This window comes from Aulonocara stuartgranti (assembly GCF_965226115.1).
Source record: "Aulonocara stuartgranti genome assembly, chromosome: 23".
NCBI lineage: Eukaryota > Metazoa > Chordata > Actinopteri > Cichliformes > Cichlidae > Aulonocara > Aulonocara stuartgranti.
Window position 1 is genome coordinate 28901161 of NC_138958.1, and position 18643 is coordinate 28919803.

The 18643-nt window shown below is 45.3% G+C and overlaps 2 protein-coding genes across 4 annotated transcripts in view; one reads left to right on the plus strand and one right to left on the minus strand.

Moving 5' to 3' along the window:
• Positions 1-17270, minus strand: part of prox1a (prospero homeobox 1a) — a 121134-nt gene extending 103864 nt beyond the window's left edge. For 2 of the 3 annotated variants that reach the window (XM_082524814.1, XM_082524812.1), the window contains exons 1-2: positions 17115-17270; positions 14777-14817 (exon numbers count right to left, since the gene is read on the minus strand). The gene's annotated coding sequence lies outside the window, so the exon portion shown is untranslated. The remainder of the gene's footprint in view (positions 1-14776; positions 14818-17114) is intronic. The other variant, XM_082524813.1, reaches the window with a different exon arrangement.
• On the plus strand, positions 593-5253 carry LOC309701258 (uncharacterized protein; the record flags this gene model as incomplete). The annotated part of the gene is made up of 4 exons (XM_082525352.1): positions 593-819; positions 902-1427; positions 1605-2009; positions 5132-5253. The coding sequence occupies exons 2-4, from the start codon at positions 1112-1114 to the stop codon at positions 5251-5253; spliced, it is 843 nt and encodes a 280-aa protein (XP_082381478.1). The 5' UTR covers positions 593-819; positions 902-1111.
• Positions 17271-18643: the final 1373 nt, after the last annotated feature.

Genomic DNA, 18643 nt, shown 5'->3' on the forward strand with positions numbered 1-18643 from the left:
GGAGCACAGTCTTCTGGAATGGCCATACTTAAAACAACTTACTAAAACCTTAGTCATGGTGGAAACGTAATTCACTGACTCAAATTAGAGAATGAGGTGACTGTAGAACTTTAAATCAAACTTCACCCCACCAGTAAGGAATATACTTTTTTCTCACATGTCCATCACTCCTACTCTCGTCTGGATTATTTTTTGGTCAGCAGCTCACTGCTGAGCGACATTTCAGACACTGAGATTCACCCTATAGCTGTCAGCGATCATGGTCCTGTATCTTTAACACTAATGCACAAGAATAATACTATGCCAAGAAAAAACTGGAGATTTAATATATCACTACTTAAAGATGAAGACTTTATTAAATATTTTAAAAAAGAGTGGACTTCATATTTGGACTATAATGACACTCCCGAAACATCAGCTTCTGTTCTATGGGAAGCAGGGAAAGCTGTGATGAGAGGTAAAATAATTTCTTTCTCATCACATAAAAAGAAAAAAGAAAACAAAAATATTCAGGAATTAGAAAAAAACATCAAATCACTAGAAGAAGCCTACGCTGTCAGGTTTGACGGTGCCCCGACCGGCGACCTGTGTGTGTGTGTGTGTGTGTGTGTTGTTCTCCCGCTCTGTTTTTGTCTCCGTTGTAGTTGTTACGCGGTTGCGTAGCAACGGGAGATGTCCGACCCGGAAGTTCCGCCACTCTGAGTGGTCCCACCTGCAACTGATTCCTCGCCAGCTGCTGCCAATCATCCACCATTGTGACAGAACTATTTAATGGTGTGGCTGAGTGACAGACAGCGCTGGAGTATTCCACCAAGCCGGGTAGTGACTCGAATTCAGCGAGTGTTAGACAAACGTTTGATAGCGGAGGGAGGCTAACCGCATCTGTTTGCCTTTTTTCCAGGCTACGAGTGAGACGGAGATACGAGAGGAGAGACGTCACTGTTTACGAAAGTCGTATGGACACACGAGGGGAGCACGGAAGGGACTTAGCACTATGGATTACTTTGGATTTGCTTCACTGTAAATAAAGACACTGTTCAATCTTAACGAGCGATCCGCGTCTGGGTTCTCTTACTCATCACTCCCGTAACAGAATACTCCAGCCACTTACATGGACCCAGCGGACGCCGCTCCGGTTCTGCGAGAACTCTCGATTCAAGGTGAGATGTTGGAACGCCATGAAAAAATGATGAAACATGTTGTTGAAGAACAAACTGTGTTACGGCAGCTGGTTGCTGAATTAAAAGGGATTTTGCTAACTCCCCCTGGGGCTGCAGCTGATGCTCCGTCGCCCGGGCCGTCTCTCAGCACAGCCGCGGCTTCTCCTCTGCCTCCTTCCCCTCCCACACTGCAGCGCGAGCACCCGCTGCCGGCCCCTGAGAAGTTTAGTGGGGATCTGGATAAGAGCCGCGGGTTCTTAACACAATGTTCGTTCATTTTTAGAGAACAGCCTCGGTCTTATTTCTCAGATGGAGCCAAGGTGGGGTTAATGGTGGAATCAATGACTGGACGCGCTTTACAATGGGCCCAGGCCGTGGTAAGCATGCAACCTGCTATCTCTTATGAAGATTTTTTGTGCAAATTTCGTTGTGTTTTTGACAAAGGCTCCAGCGCCGACAGCGCAGCACATCGCATGTTTTCCCTGAAACAAGGATGGAGGAGTGTAGCGGACTTCTCGATTGACTTCTGGATTTTGGCCGAGGAGACCGGCTGGCAAGAAAATGCACTACGAGGGGCTTTCATAAACGGCCTGAACGAAAATCTAAAACGTGAGTTGGCCTCAAGAGAACTGCCTAAGTCGCTCAGTGCTTTGGTGAATGTGTGCATTCAGTTGGATGAGCATAGGCGTGAGTTTGGACGGCGACCAGCGGGCGGCAGCAAAACCTCGGCAGGGCCCTCTCTCGAGTGGAGACGGGAGTGGGAGGAACAGCCGTTGGAGGAGGAGCAGCCCATGCAGATCGGTCGAGCCAGCTTTAGGTCTGTGGCCCGACGGAGAAGACCTCAGGGGGGTGAGTTTCACTTGCGGAAAGAGAGGACACTTTTCTGATAAATGCCCAGAGTCGGGAAAAGACGCTGCTCGTCAGTAGCCGTGGGCATACTGACGGGCGTTACCGCAAACATCTTGCCCCACCTCAGCTGTCCTGCCAAATTGATTTTCCAGTCCTGTATTCACCCATGTAGTGCTTTAATCGATTCGGGGGCCGAACAAAGTTTTATTGACGAAGCCCTGGCCCAGACGTTGGGCATACCTGTTGAACCCTTACCTGAGGTCCTCCAGGTGGCGGCGCTGAATGGTGCCCCCTTGGCCAGTATAACACATCGCACTACTGATTTGACTCTTTCTCTTTCCGGAAACCATTTTGAACAAATCAGCCTGTTTCTGTTCAAGGCTCCTCACACTCCGCTAGTTTTGGGCTACCCCTGGCTCGAACGCCATAACCCACAGATCGATTGGGAGAACAGCAGGATAACTGGGTGGAGTCCTAAGTGTCATGAACAGTGTTTACGTTCTGCTACAGTTAGCCAGACGTCCACTAGCCCATCTTCACCTGACGCTCCTCCCGATTTGACTGCAGTTCCAGCTGAATATCACGACCTAGCCCAGGTGTTCAGTAAAGAAAAGGCCCAGTCTCTTCCCCCCCATCGTCCGTACGATTGTGGGATAGACTTGCTACCCGGCGCTCCCTTGCCCACAAACCGTCTATACAGTATTTCGAAATCAGAGCGAGAGGTAATGGAGGGCTACATCACCGATTCGCTGGCGGCCGGGATAATCCGGCAGTCCACCTCTCCTCTCGCGGCAGGTTTCTTCTTCGTTGAGAAGAAAGACAAAACGCTCCGCCCCTGCATTGACTTTCGAGGTCTTAACAAGATAACCATTAAGAACAAATACCCGCTTCCTTTACTCACCTCTGCTTTTGAACTCCTTCAGGGGGCTGCCATCTTTTCTAAACTGGACCTCCGCAGTGCTTATCATCTGGTGAGAATCCGCCAGGGGGATGAGTGGAAGACGGCGTTCAACACGCATCGTGGGCACTTTGAATATTTGGTGATGCCTTTCGGGCTCACGAATGCTCCGGCGGTCTTCCAAGCCATGATAAATGATGTTTTACGGGACTTCATTAATCATTGTGTTTTCGTTTATCTAGACGACATCCTTGTGTTTTCTCGGAACCCGGCTGACCATGTCAAGCACGTGAGAATGGTGTTGCAGCGCCTGTTGGAGAACCGGCTGTTTGTAAAGGCAGAGAAGTGTGAGTTTCACGTGCAGACAGTCTCCTTTTTGGGGTTCATCTTCGAGGAGGGACGGCTGCGGGCAGATCCGGCCAAAGTGAGGGCAGTGGTGGAATGGCCTGAACCCAAGAACCGTAAGCAGCTGCAGAAGTTTCTGGGATTTGCCAACTTCTATCGACGGTTTATCCGCAATTTCAGTCAGGTCGCCCTGCCTCTCACCAACCTAACCTCTCCTAAGCAGCCATTCCAGTGGTCTCCCGGCGCTGAACGGGCTTTTGTGAGACTCAAGCACCTCTTTTCCTCAGCTCCGGTGTTGGTACAGGCAGACATCAGTCAACCTTTTTTTGTGGAGGTGGATGCTTCAGACGCAGGTGTGGGGGCAATACTATCCCAACGAGTGAATGCAAAATTACACCCATGTGCCTTTTTCTCACGTCGCTTATCTCCTGCAGAGTGCAATTACGACGTTGGAGACCGGGAGCTCCTCGCCATTAAGTTGGCGCTTGAAGAGTGGCGACATTGGCTCGAAGGCAGCGAGCATCCGGTGGTTATCTGGACAGACCACAAGAACTTGACCTACCTCCAAGCGGCCAAAAGACTGAATGCCCGGCAGGCCAGGTGGGCTCTGTTTTTCACTCGGTTTAACTTGACCATCTCTTACAGACCTGGCTCCCGCAATCTTAAAGCAGATGCTTTATCGCGCCAATTTTCCCCGGATCTCGACCCAGACGAGAAGGAGAGACCCATTCTGCCATCCTCGTGCTTCGTGGGGGCTCTGACCTGGGACATAGAGCGGGTTATTAAGGCTGCCCAGCGGTCGGAACCTGATCCGGGCACTGGGCCCGATGGGAGGATGTTTGTTCCCACGGCGGTCCGAAGTAAGGTCCTTCACTGGGTCCATACGGCCAAGTTTGCCTGCCACCCAGGTAAAAACCGCACTATCGCCTTTCTGCAACGTTTGTTTTGGTGGCCGACTCTAGGGAAGGACGCTCGGGAGTATGTGGCCGCTTGCCCCGTTTGTGCCCGAAACAAGGTCTCCTGTTCACCCCCTGCTGGCCTCCTTCGTCCATTGCCTGTGCCCAGCCGCCCGTGGTCTCATATTGCACTGGACTTTGTTACCGGTCTTCCCCCCTCCTCGGGTCACACAGTCATCTTGACCGTGATCGATCGCTTCTCAAAGGCTGTTCATTTCGTTGCTCTGCCGAAACTCCCTTCGGCCCTGGATACTGCCAAGATTCTCACGCAGCAGGTGTTCCGTCTCCATGGGGTTCCCCAAGATATCGTGTCCGATCGGGGTCCCCAATTCACATCGCGAGTGTGGAAGGAGTTTTGTAAGGAACTGGGGGCCCAGGCCAGCTTGTCGTCCGGCTTCCACCCTCAAACCAACGGGCAAGCGGAACGGGCTAATCAAGAGCTCGAAGCGATGCTGCGTTGTGTGGTCTCTTCGAACCAGTCATCATGGAGCGATCAACTGGCGTGGGTCGAATATGCCCATAATGCTAGCACGTCGGCGGCTACTGGGGTTTCCCCGTTTGAGGCCTCCCTGGGGTATCAGCCCCCGCTTCTCTCTGTGTCGGAGGGGGAATTGTCGGTTCCTTCAGTCCAGCACCACCTGCGGCGCTGCCGGCGGGCATGGCGCGCCACCCGGACCGCCCTCTTGAGGACCGCTGAGCAGAACAAGAGACTTGCGGATCGCCGCCGTGCTCCGGCCCCTGCATACCAGGTCGGGCAACAGGTATGGCTGTCTGCGAAATATGTTCCTCTGAGGGTCGAGTCTAGGAAACTGGCTCCACGCTTTATCGGGCCCTTCCCCATCCTGGCCGTGTTGAATCCTGTGACTGTACGTTTGTCTCTTCCCCGTTCCATGAGAATTCACAATGTCTTTCATGTGTCCCAGGTGAGGCCTGTCCGGACCAGCCCTTTGTGCCCGCCCTCCGGGCCCCCGCCACCCGCCCGGATTATCGACGGCTCGCCGGCGTATTCCGTCTCGCGGATATTGGATGCCCGGCGCCGCGGTAGGGGCTTTCAGTTTTTGGTGAGAGACTTCCGCCGCAGGCACCCTGATAAGTTTGCTGGGTCGCCGGGAGGCTCCCATTAGAGGGGGGGTACTGTCAGGTTTGACGGTGCCCCGACCGGCGACCTGTGTGTGTGTGTGTGTGTGTGTGTTTGTTCTCCCGCTCTGTTTTTGTCTCCGTTGTAGTTGTTACGCAGTTGCGTAGCAACAGGAGATGTCCGACCCGGAAGTTCCGCCACTCTGAGTGGTCCCACCTGCAACTGATTCCTCGCCAGCTGCTGCCAATCATCCACCATTGTGACAGAACTATTTAATGGTGTGGCTGAGTGACAGACAGCGCTGGAGTATTCCACCAAGCCGGGTAGTGACTCGAATTCAGCGAGTGTTAGACAAACGTTTGATAGCGGCGGGAGGCTAACCGCATCTGTTTGCCTTTTTTCCAGGCTACGAGTGAGACGGAGATACAAGAGGAGAGACGTCACTGTTTACGAAAGTCGTATGGACACACGAGGGGAGCACGGAAGGGACTTAGCACTATGGATTACTTTGGATTTGCTTCACTGTAAATAAAGACACTGTTCAATCTTAACGAGCGATCCGCGTCTGGGTTCTCTTACTCATCACTCCCGTAACATACGCGTCCCACCAAGATCAGGAAACATTGAACAAAATACACAAAACAAAACTAGAATTAAATGAGATAATTGATAAAAAAAAAACAAAATTCTTAGTACAAAGACTACGCCTACAAAATTATGAACATGGTAATAAATCCGGTCAATTTCTAGCAAACCAGCTAAAAATAAATAAATAAAAAACAACTATATGTGCTGTTCAAGATTCATCTGGGAACACAATATATGATCCGATACAAATAAACAACATTTTCAGGGATTTCTATAAAACGTTGTATTCACCACAAATAAACCCATCTAAAAAAGAAATTGATCAGTTTTTGGACAACATAACCCTTCCAAAATTATTGGACACTCAAGCAATGGCACTGGATTCACCACTGACACCAGGTGAACTCCAGGAAGCCCTGATAAGTATGCCCAATAATAAGGCTCCAGGTCCAGATGGCTTTCCTGCAGAATTTTACAAAGAATTCTGGTCGATTCTAGCACCAGTTTTCTACAGAACGTTGTTGGAAATTAAAGAAAAGGGCAGACTTCCATCAAATATGAATTCTGCAAACATTAATCTCCTGCTAAAACCAGGCAAAGACCCTGTATATCCCTCAAGCTATCGTCCAATATCCCTTATAAATGTAGACCTTAAAATAATCTGCAAAGCTCTCTCAAAGAGACTGGAGAAAATAACCCCCCTCTTAATACACGTAGATTACTTAATTTGATAGACTACTCATACAGTAAAAACCTAGAAACTACAATATTCTCTTTAGACGCAGAAAAAGCATTTGACAGAGTTAACTGGAAATTTCTATTTGCAACTTTACACAAATTTGGTTTTGGATCCTCTTTCATAAACTGGTTAAAAATATTATATAATTCCCCAACAGCTTGTGTTAGAACAAATGACCAGACATCCTCCAGCTTCTGTCTCTTGAGGGGCACCAGGCAGGGATGCCCACTCTCCCCTTCACTGTTTGCAATTTTTATTGAACCACTAGCAGCAGCAATTAGACAGAATTCAGTAATTAAGGGCATAAAATGCAAGAACGTGGAACATAAAATCAGCCTTTATGCGGATGATGTGTTACTCTTTCTCCAAAATTCACAAACCAATATCTCTGGGGTGATTGAATTGATAAACTCTTTTGCAAGAATATCAGATTACTCAATTAACTGGTCAAAATCTACAGTTCTACTGATTAATGGCTCCCTCCATAATTCCTCTTCTACACCACTGCAATCGGGAAATATAAAATATTTAGGTATTAATGTTTCTCCCAAGCTTGCAGATCTAACTAAATTAAACCATATCCCACTTTTAAAGAAGGTAGAAGATGATCTGGCTAGATGGAAATGTCTACCCATATCACTCATGGGAAGGGTTGCCGCTATAAAAATGATGGTCTTACCAAAAATAAATTATTTATTCTCAATGATCCCAACTAAACCGCCACAAGATTGGTTCAGATCTCTAGATTCATGTATGTCCAAATTCCTTTGGAAAAATAAACCCCCACGTATAAGCTTAAAAACACTACAAAAGACCAAGGATAAAGGAGGACTAGAACTGCCTAACTTTCAGCACTACTTCTTAGCCAACAGGCTTCAGTTTATCTCAGGATGGCTAAAACATACCCTCTTAGATGAACCTTGGCTAGATGTAGAACAAGCACTTGGCAATAATCTAGAGATCTCAGACCTATCATTTATCAGCTCAAACATCCAACGACATGAATGCTTTAAAAGCATCAACATCAGCTCTTCTCTGACAGCATGGTGGGAGTTTCTAAAATTGACGGCGTCTTCATTAATCCCATGCAAACGTACACCTATCTGGAACAACCCTGACATATTACAAAACAATAATATGATAAACTTTTCAGATTGGAGTGGTAAAGGAATCAAATATTTAGAACATATACTAAAAGGAACAGAATTTATCTCATTTGACGGACTAGTTACACAATATGGGATCAACAAGAAAAGATTTTTAGAATATCAACAAATTAAATCCATAGTAAAAAAGAAATTTAAACTGGGTCAAGTTGAACTACAAACACCACCAAGTGTGGTTCAATTTCTTACTCTTAAAACCCCCAAATTACTATCCAAAATATACAGAATGCTTTCTAAAACGGATGAATTAATACCACTTCCAATTGCAAAATGGGAAGCGGATTTATCAGTTAACTTAGACCTAAACTTCTGGTCTCAGATTTGCTTAAAAACCTTTCATCTAATTAGAAATCCCAGTCTTCAATTAATTCAATACAAAATATTACATAGAGTGCACTATACAGGTCATCGGATGTTCAAGATGGGCTTTATGTCTACCAACAACTGCTCACACTGCCAAACCAATTCACCGGACAATTATATCCACGCTCTTTGGTTCTGTCCACCAGTTCAGAAGTTTTGGCGCGAGATATGTGAAGACTTATCGAAGTGTCTGAAATGTAACATTCCAACTTCCCCCTTAGTGTGTTTGTTGGGCAGCTTAGATAATGTCACTTCAGAAAAGAATATCGCCCATATGGTTTTCACTGCCCTATGCATAGCCAAGAAAACAGTCCTCATGAACTGGAAAAATAAAAATAATCTTAATTCTAACCAATATAGAAATTATCTATTAGATTACATTGGTCTTGATACAGCCTCTGCCACCACATCAGATCAATTGCTCTGGGCTCCTTTGATCAGCTCCATCACCTAGTGGGGGTGGGGGGTCATAGTTTGGTCCCGCCTTCACTGTTGTGATTGGTGTGGGGGTAGGGACAGGCTTAGGGTGTCGGGGGGTTCCCCGGAGGCATCTTCCTTGGGGGGCTCAACCTGGGGTAGCGGTCATGTCCGGTTAGGGGCTCTGTTGGCTCTCAGGTGACTGTTTCCTCGCGGCTGTGTGCAGCGGGGCTAGGGGAGGGTCTGTGCTGACGGACGTGGGTTACTGACCTGGTAGCCTGGCTACCCCTGGGTGGGTCCGGGATGGGCGTGAGGTTCTGGGGGCGCTCCGTCTCTGGGCTGGGGCCCGGGCCGGGCCTCGGGGGCTTGGGTCCTGGTTGGTGTGTTGCCGGAGTTGTGGGCGGGTGGGTGCATGGGGGCCCAGCCCTGGAGCGGGGTGCCGCCGGTGCATCGAGCCACCTGGGGGGCTCTTCAACTGGTGGGGAAGATTGTCACATCTTGCAGGAGCTTTCCTCTCCTCAGGAGCTCTCTCTGCAGAAGGGGGAGATACAGGAGAGGTGGAGGAAGATCTCAGCCTGGGTGTTTATTGTCTTATGTAGTCTAGAAGATGAGTGGATGGTGGGGTGGGTGCAGTTTTCTCTGTGGTGGGGTTGGGTGGACTGTCCCGGGCTCTGTGGGGCCGGGGGGCGCTGCTGCGCTGGGCCCCGGTCTGGATGGGCCTGGGCCCCCTTTCCCTGGCGGGTCGCGGAGTATGGGGGTGCCTACTGGGGTCAGCGGGGGAGCTGGCCCCAGAGAGGGGTCACTTGCCCCTCCCTTCCTTCCCTCCCCATCTCCAGCTGCCTCCCTCTTCCCGCTCCACCACAACCACCCACACATGCAGGACCTTGGAGTAGGGGTATGTCACCAGGGTGCAGAGGAGGCTACCCCCCCCCCCCCCCTGTCCCCTTCTGGCTGCCTCTGCCTCAATTTTATCCCACAACTTAGACATTCACATTACTCACACTCTCATTACACATACATATAGGATCTTGGGGGTGGGCACGATACACGGAATCCAAAGTACCATCAGGGTGTACACCCCACCCCTGGCGTCGTTGCCCACCTCTCAATGTTAAATACATGTAGACATTGAGGGCTAGCAGGAGGGACCATGCGCTTACCTGCTGCTCTCTGGCAGGTAGCTCCAAGCCCTCCTGGGTTTTAAATGCACCTTAGAACACACATGCATCAACACTACAATGAGCGGGTGGAGGGAGGTTTGGAGTCTTCTCTCACCCCCATTCTCTGCGACCTGCTGGAGCGGGGGGGCTAGGAGGAGGAGTTGGCCGTCCGACTGCGGTCTGGAGTGTGGGGCCTCCCTGCTGCTGCAGAGTCGGGGCCGTCTGCCTCCCCCCACCGCAGGGAAAAGGGTAACACCACCTGGGTCTGGGTGCAGTTCCCCCCTCCAGGGGCAAGGGTACCTAGACCCGGTTTGTAGAGTACGCTTGGGGAGTGTGATCGTGTGTACAGCGTCTCTTTATGTCTGTCTCCACGTTGGTTGAGTGTGGAGTAAGTGCATATGAGAGCATGAGGGTGGGAATGGATGTTTGTGTCTGTGTGTGCCTGTATTTCTGTGTCTATATGTCAGGTTGGGTGTCAGGCGCCACCTCTCTGGGGACACCTCAGGCCCTCCAAGGTTTGGAGGCCTATCTCCCCCTACCACCACTTCCCCTGCCAGTGGCGGACTCCCTCAGACATCGGTGCGTTGGTGGTTCTTTGTGTCCGGGGATGGGCGTCCAGGTACACACCGGCTCACTCCTTGGCGGCTGCTTATCGGGGCCTGGAGCCTGGGGCTCGCTCGGGCCACTTCGGAGGTGGGGTGCCCCCGGCCTCTCGGCCTGGGGCTCGGTCACTCAGGCACGGCTGGCTGCCGGCGGAGCTCACGGGCGCGTCACTGCAACTCCCCCTGGCTTCTGCTCCGCGGCTGCTGAGTGAGCCCTCATCTGGGACTCTCCTCAGCTCTTTCTGGGACAGTGGCGCGGCTGCCCCTCTGTTGGTCTTCCTTGGTCTCTTGTGTTCTGGGGGCCTCTGGATGTCTGGAGTTTTGATCTCCTCCATACCTGCTTCATACCCTGGAGGACGGGGCTGTGGCCCCCCCACACCCTCTAGCAGATCATTACATGAAGGAACCTTTTAAAAAAAACAAAAACAAAAAAAAAACCAAGCGCGTCCATGCTCACAGGTGTACACACGGGTGATCACACCCACAAACTACACCCTTTTTGGCTCCTACCTCAAAGCACACTGTGTTCTGTTGATCTTATGTGCTGCACAATAATGTTTAATATTTAGTATTTACTGTCATATTCCCATATATCATTGTGATGTTGTTTATTCTATTACTCTTGTTCTCTTCTGCTTGTTTTCTTTTTTCTTTCTCAGGAGGTGATCCAGGTGATTGATATATGCATTTTTTTTTCTGCTCATTCTGTTGGTTTTTGTCTTTTGCCCTTCTCCCCCGTCCCTCTTCTCAGCTGTTTCTCTTTCCCTCTTTCTTTCTCCCCTTCTTTCCCCCAGTCCAGTCTGTCCCGTATTCAGTAAGTGAAAATAAAATAAACAATAAAAGGTGAATCAAATGGACCATTACGGCAAGGCTGGGATGGTCAATTTGGTAAAGTAAATCCGTTGGGCATCTTTCTTTGCCTTTAGACAACAATTCTGATGGCAAAAGAGCCAAATGGGACAGGCAAAAAAAAAAAAATAATAATAAATAAATAAATAAATAAATAAATAAATAAATAAATAAATAAAACTTGTGCAGGTGTGAACACAGTAATCACACTCAGGTGCAGACCAAAACAACCACACCGAGACCCACTGCTGGAGGTGGTCATGATACGGTCCTGAACAAACTCCAGACCACTCTGTTTATCTTGTGAACATAAGCAGACCATAATCCGAACCAACTTCCAGATGTACGTTGTAAGTATGGGCTAAAAAACATCCCGTAGCCACGTATGCTCTATATTCGCAATGCAGGAAGACACTATAGATGTACAAAGGTCTGTACGGGCTATCAACTAGCTGTGAAATGAACGTTAATTCTCCGTTTTCTCAGTTTTCGTGTGGTTTGTAGAGATTCACTTTGATTTTTCTCTGTGTGAAATCAAACCAAATCAGGGGTAAAAGCTACAAGTTTATAAAGTCACAACCGATTTGGGCCAGCGTAAACGAACTACAGGTGTGAAAACGCCCTTAAAATAGCCATGCCCTCAGCACAGTGGGTAAGTAATAAAAAATAGACTATAGATATGTTATCTGCATTATCTATGACTACACCTTTCTTTCTGCATGGAAGACACACAGTCTTATTGTGAACAGGAGTTTATTTCTGTAGGTCTGAGCTAGTAATGCTGTCTTAAAACCCAAACAGAAGACACCTGTTGGTCTTTTGTGTTTGCGTCTTTTCTGCCTTCGATTGACCAGCAGCTGTGTGCACGCGTGTGCATTTACAGGATCAAATTCACACACTGAGCTGTGTTTGATGTCCAATTGATCTGAAAAGCCTGATTACCCACCCTACATCTTAGAAATAGCCAGCTGAAATCCTAATGTGTATTTATATCTAACTGTAACCTGTGTGTGCTCTGCTGGAGCAGATCAGATCATGTTTTTGTCCATAAAGGGCTTTCTCAAGGACATTTCCTTTGTCAATAGTAACATCGTTTTTCTGACAAGGAAGTGAAAGCAATGACAAAGTTGTCGGATTATCTGTTTAATTCTAGTATATCTGTTAAGATGAGATATATGTCCAGATTATATCCTTTACTCACATCATTAATCTGAAAATCATGTTAAAATCAGAGTGTTTTTTGCATACTGTACATGAAAGTCTGAGGCTGATGGCACAAGCAAAAGAGTTGAAAGACTCTGGGAAGAAAACAAGTGAGAGATGTGTCTAAAGACCTCAAAGCAACTGCAAAGACATGAGTGAATAACTCATTCAAGTCAGGAATAAACTGCAAGGTGGCAGATCAGAAAAAACAGAAAAAGAGACATCTTCAAGCCAGAATCAAATATGCTAAAGCCAACCTGGAGAAAGAGTATGCATAGTAGAAGCAGGTCCTTTAGTAAGATCAGATTAAACTAGAGCTCTTTGGCCACAGAAACAATGCTTAGGTTTTTAGAAAGAAGGTAGAGGCGTACAACCAAAAAAACAGCATCCCCACAGCGAAGCACAGTGGTGGCAGTATTATGCTGTGAGGATGCTTCGGTGGATCTGAAAATGGGAATCTCGTCAAGGTGGAAGGAATCATGAAGACAGAATGAAATGTGAAGATTTAGAAATAAAACCTCAAACAGTCAGCAATAAAACTGGTTCTGAGTCGGCACTTGTCATCTTCCAGCACGACAGTGACCCAAAATATACATCACTGCTGGTGAAGAACTACATAGGAGACCAAAGCAAATGTTACTGACTGCCCTGTACAAAATCCGGACTCAAATCCCAATGAAAACCTGTGGGGAGAACTGAAGACCAAGGTCCAAGACCATCAAATCTGGAAGAGCTTGAGACATTTGCCAAAAAAGAATGGGCTGAGATTTCTCAGGAGACAGCAAACGGCAAAATCACATGTGACTACTAGAACAGAATCTTTATTTTTAAGTTAGATGTAGAATTTTCTGAGTACGTCTTCGGTAGACAAAATGTTCCACTTTTGTCCCACGCAGGTACAATGTTTGCCCCACATTTTACTTTGCTGACAAAGCCCAATGCTCAAAAGACGAGGACATTGTTGAAAGAAGTGTGCAAAGAATTTGGTAGCAAGGAGATATTTTACAAAAAACATACACACCTTTTTTTTTTTTTGGTTCTGGTGGTGGATTTGTTTGTTTTTTAGCCTTGGTCCATAAAGCAGACCTCAAAGCAAATTTTTTCTTTGTTTATTTTAATACCTACTTTCTTTACTTGAAACTGAATGAACTCATTTTGTTTGTATTTCTCTGTGAAACTTGAAGCTTTTGACTGATCAGAATTAAGACTGTAGGTTATTATTCTGTGTTTAACAAACCCAAGGTTTATGTTTCTGCGATGGTTAATCCATCAGTATGAACACACTCTTTAATCAAAATGATATGTTTTATGGTAAAATATGATTATTTTTATCTGTGAATTTTTTTATGACCAAATGCAGGAAATAAATAATCATTATTTTATGATTAAAATGCCAAATTACAGTTATTTATCTGCATTCCTGAACAGAAAAAAAAATTGTTTTAGTGTTTGAATGTTACACTTGATCAGTTTCTGCCGGCTCAAAGTTCACTCCAGTAAATTTAGTAATTTTTAGTTTTAAATATGTTTCTGACAAATTTCTAAAATATTTATTTTCTTGTATTTATGACAAATGGTCTAATACATTTGTTAAGTTATGCTTATTTTATTTATTAAAAATACACTTGTATAATTTTTCTTTTATCATGTCAAACTTCTGAGAAAAAAAACAGGTGAAATTTAAACCAAAATATCTTCACATCTCACCTTTTAAGTAAAAAGGAACATTTAAGCTTGACAGAAATAATTATTTGATTTATATCATGATTTATATCAATATCTATTTATATGAAATATATTTGAATATTTTCCAGTCCAACCTCGTCACTCTTTTTCTAGCTGCTTTAAGCTGCTTTGTTTTATTGTTTCCTTTATGTCTTCCTTCTTTTTCACATATCCCTGCTCGTGCCTTTGAATCTCTTTTTACTTGTTAAAATCTGGGAAGCTACCAGCTTAACTTTTTTCTGTTTTAACTAATAAAATTTAAATCAGGATAGTGTAATGTGTACACTGATAAAGACTCTATAGATAATTATATATAAAGACTGACTGTTACCTGATAAGACTAAATCTTAATATGCCGACACAATGAGAATAGGGGCAACAAAACACAAGCTGCACCAGTCAGCGGCCTTCTCACTTTGCATCTTTGGCACCTGCTTACAGGAGAGGAGCGGCGGCTGCAGCCGATGAAGCAGAAAAATACTGAGCTTTTCTTCTGCTTGTCCGATCAGCAGGGCGTCACTGAGACACCTGGAAGGACTCCAGAAGAAACACACGCTCGCGCTCACTGTCCACGAGACTGAGTGTATGCTGTGTAATGAAGAATAAAAGACACATCTGCACGTAGCTGCTGTGATCCTGGTGGGGGAAGAGAGACAAAAGGGGATAATAAAGACGTACGTTATGTGTCAGCAGCTGGAGTCACGCTGTAGATCCTCAGCCTGCGGAAAAGGATTATTTTTAGTGTTTTGCATTGGGAAATGTGGAATATGTTGTTGTGGTTGAACTTTAGGTAATAGCATAAATATCGATAGTATCAATACAAGTGCTGGTATTGGTATTGGATCGATACTAGTGTAATAGGGTCAATATTTTTATTCTACCCTTTAAGTTCAGTATTTAGCCCACTGAGTAGTGCTAAATAAATTATTTGTCTGGAAAAGAAAAAAAATTCCTGAAACACAGACTATGAAAAATGTCTGAACCTTTTTGTGTTAACTGTCATGTCTATTTTATATATAGCCTACAGCATGTTTAAACAACAGAAGCTGACCCAAAGTGCTACTGTGTATTTTTGAGATGTCAGGTTTTTAAACTTGTCAAGTATTAAGCAAGATGTCAACCTTGTTTTCTTAATTTTCGTGTCTTAATTTAAGTGTCTGTCTTTCCCACAATTCTCCGCATCTTTATCAAATATTTACGGTAATTCACAGTCCATCTTTTACTTTGATTTCACTTTCAGTCAAAATTCATGCGTGAAAAAAGCCAACACTGGTTACTTAGTGGTGATGGCTAACCAGCCAGACATAATAGTGATGGGCAAGCAGAGGAAGACGGGCATAGTGATAGATGTAGCTACACCGAGTGACAGCAAGACAAGAACACGAGGAAAAAAGGAGCACGAGAAGCTGGAGAAGTACCAAAGTAACAGTGGTCCCAGTGGTAATCGGAGCACTCAGGGCAGAGACCCCACACTGGGCGAGTGGGTCTAGCAGATCTCAGGAACAACATCTGAGATCTGTCCAGAAGAGCATAGTCCTGGGAACAGCAAAAATACTGCACAGGACACTCACACTCCCAGGACCCGAGCTTGAAGAATAAAGATTGCCAGGGTGGGTGGAGAATTTATCTCTCGCTAACTATAACTATATATATATATATATATATATATATATATATATATATATATATATATATATATATATTAGGGGTGCAACGATACACAAAATTCACGGTTCGGTTCGATACTTTGGTGTCACGGTTCGATATTTTTTCGATACAAAAAAAATGTTCATGCCTTTTTAATTTGTCATTTATTAAAATTATAAATATATATTTTAACTCAAAAGTACAGTTTTTAAATTTAACCCTAACCCTTGTGCGTGTTTTTTATTTTGACAGCGAATGCGCACCTGTGGACCACTTATGTGCAGCCCTGGTTATTTAGCTCATCACATCGCAGCCACAGAAATTCTTTTGTCCATGAAACCATAAAGCTGCACTTTCTTTTTGCCTTATAGTCTGATTTGTCATAACTTCTCCGTTTTGTGGTAAGCTTTTCTTTGGCTGTCACTTCTTCACCCTGACCTGTCTTATTTGGCTCAGCAGAACTGAAATATATATCCTGCTGCTTTTACACACGCACTCACATAAGCTCAGCGATTCTCTGCGCGATCAACCTCTCACATGTTTAAGCTTGCTGCGGGAGATTTCACTTGTCATGTTTGCATAGTAAGCTAACGATTAATAAGACGATGTCAGAGGAATTGGTGCACAAATTATCATCACTCACAGATCAGTGCTGTCGCTCTCTATACACAGTTCGCATGATTGCAAAGTGAAAGCAAAAAAACAAACGCGATTTCAATATGTCACATATTGACAGTGGCTCACCGATGCCAATGACATAATTACCCAGCTACATTTCTGAAAGAATGCAAAAGCATTGACATATATTTTTCCTTCCTACAATAGCCCGACGGGCAGGGAAGAGATAGATTTTGGTAGCCCGACTGAAAAAATCGCTAGCTCCGGGACGTCGGACTAGCGATATTGCAAGCCCTGTATCTGATTGAGGAATCACTCATCTTTGGAAAAGAGAGTTTATTACAGAGAAATGTCTCTTTCCAAAATAAAAGCTATACTATCCGCTTCTTCTGGGCTATATTCTCAGCAGCATAAGGAGAATCATGTGCTAACAGCTGTCTAAATGACTCGGCTAAAGTTAGTAGCATGCTTGTTGTTTTTGTCTTTGCACTAGGATGATGTTGGCGTAAATGTGCAGTCATATTCGTTGTGTTCCCACTAGTGCTTTCAGGTTAATCTCGTTGAAATGACCTTAACGCCACAACACGGCAAATCTCCGTTAACGAGCTACCGCCGATCGCCCCGTGCATGGGGCTAGACGGCCAACACGTTAACGAGCTACCTGCGCTAACACACTAGTTCCCACCCATGTAATTGAGCATTGCACGGCACATCCAACATACTGTTTTACTTTAGTCCATGACTCGCTTACCTTCAGGGTCACACGTCACATGAAAACCAAAATAATTCCAAACGCCAGATCTGAATGAGGGTGGGGGAGGTCCATGTTACAAGGAGAGCTTAACTTCTGTCTTGCTAGCTTGCCCTGCGCTCTTCCTTCTGACTATGCAGTCTGTGTTGAGCGCTCAGTGGATCTGCGCTCGACAGTGCAGCCTAGGCGGAGTAGTCGAACGCAGATTCACTGAGCGCTCAACACAGCATCGTCAGAAGGAAAGTTGATAAAATAAATTACAAATGTTGTATTGTTCGATACATATGCGTACCGAACCGAAAGCACTGTATCGAATGGTTCAATATCGATACGAATATCGTTGCACCCCTAATATATATATATATATATATATATATATATATATATATATGTATATATATATACATGTAGACAGAGAGATACAGAGATAAATATGTGTGTGTGTGTGTGTGTGTGTGTGTGTGTGTGTGTGTGTGTGTGTGTGTGTAATATGTGTGTGTGTAATTTCCAAAATCCAAAAAAGCAGCCCGTTGGGTTTTCACCATTGCTAAACTTTAGACAGTAAGGAATTATAAAATAGAAATACACACACACACACACACACACACACAAATAAATCCACAAAAGCATAATGTGAGATTATACGTGTACCATTTTTGGAGCTCAGGAAAAAAAAATTCAGATTATGAAGAGCAGATTTAGAAGGTTTAAGAGAAAGATGTGACGAGACAGAGGGAGAGAGAGTGATCGAAAGAGAAAGAGGGGATAATAAAGAAAGACATCTGTAGCACTTGTAAGGACGCGGATTTGCTGTCTTAATACAGTTACAACTGTCCCAAGGGGAACAGAGGATTAGATATGGTCATTTCATCAGACAGGGGAGCGGCGGGTGGAGGATTAAGAAAAGGCTAAAAGAATAGATGATAAGAAAGTGAGATGGACGATGGGATTGAGGGATAGCACGAAGGAGAAGGCAGAAAATCATTCTGGCTATTTGCTTTTAAGAAATTGGACTTAATCTTTACAATCAGGGACTATTTAAACGTAGGTTTATGTATGTATATGTTTTATATTTCCAAATCCATACACAGCAGCACCCTCGCCGTCACAAGAACTGGCACTTGAAGGCTGCGAGGACCCAAAATGGCCTCGGGAATTCTGGAAAGGAAGACAAGAAGAAGCATGAGGCTTCCTTGTAGCCAGGGTCACTGACACACCAGCTGTCCCCACACAGGGGACCAGGACACACATGCACACTCAGACACACACACGCACACGTGCAGAGGCACTGACAGCCTGCTACATACATTAATGCAAACCAAATCACCTTTTAATTGGAAAAACAGATGATATCCATGACAGAGATCATAAAAGATGACGAGTGAAAGGACAGCTCAGAGCATGAAGGAAGTGAAGGAATTTCTGAAAATATAACACGACTGAATGACTCACAGTACTAACCCAGTGTATGAATACAGTTTGACTTTCATGTTTTTAACCATATTCTATCCATATTCTGGATTTATTCA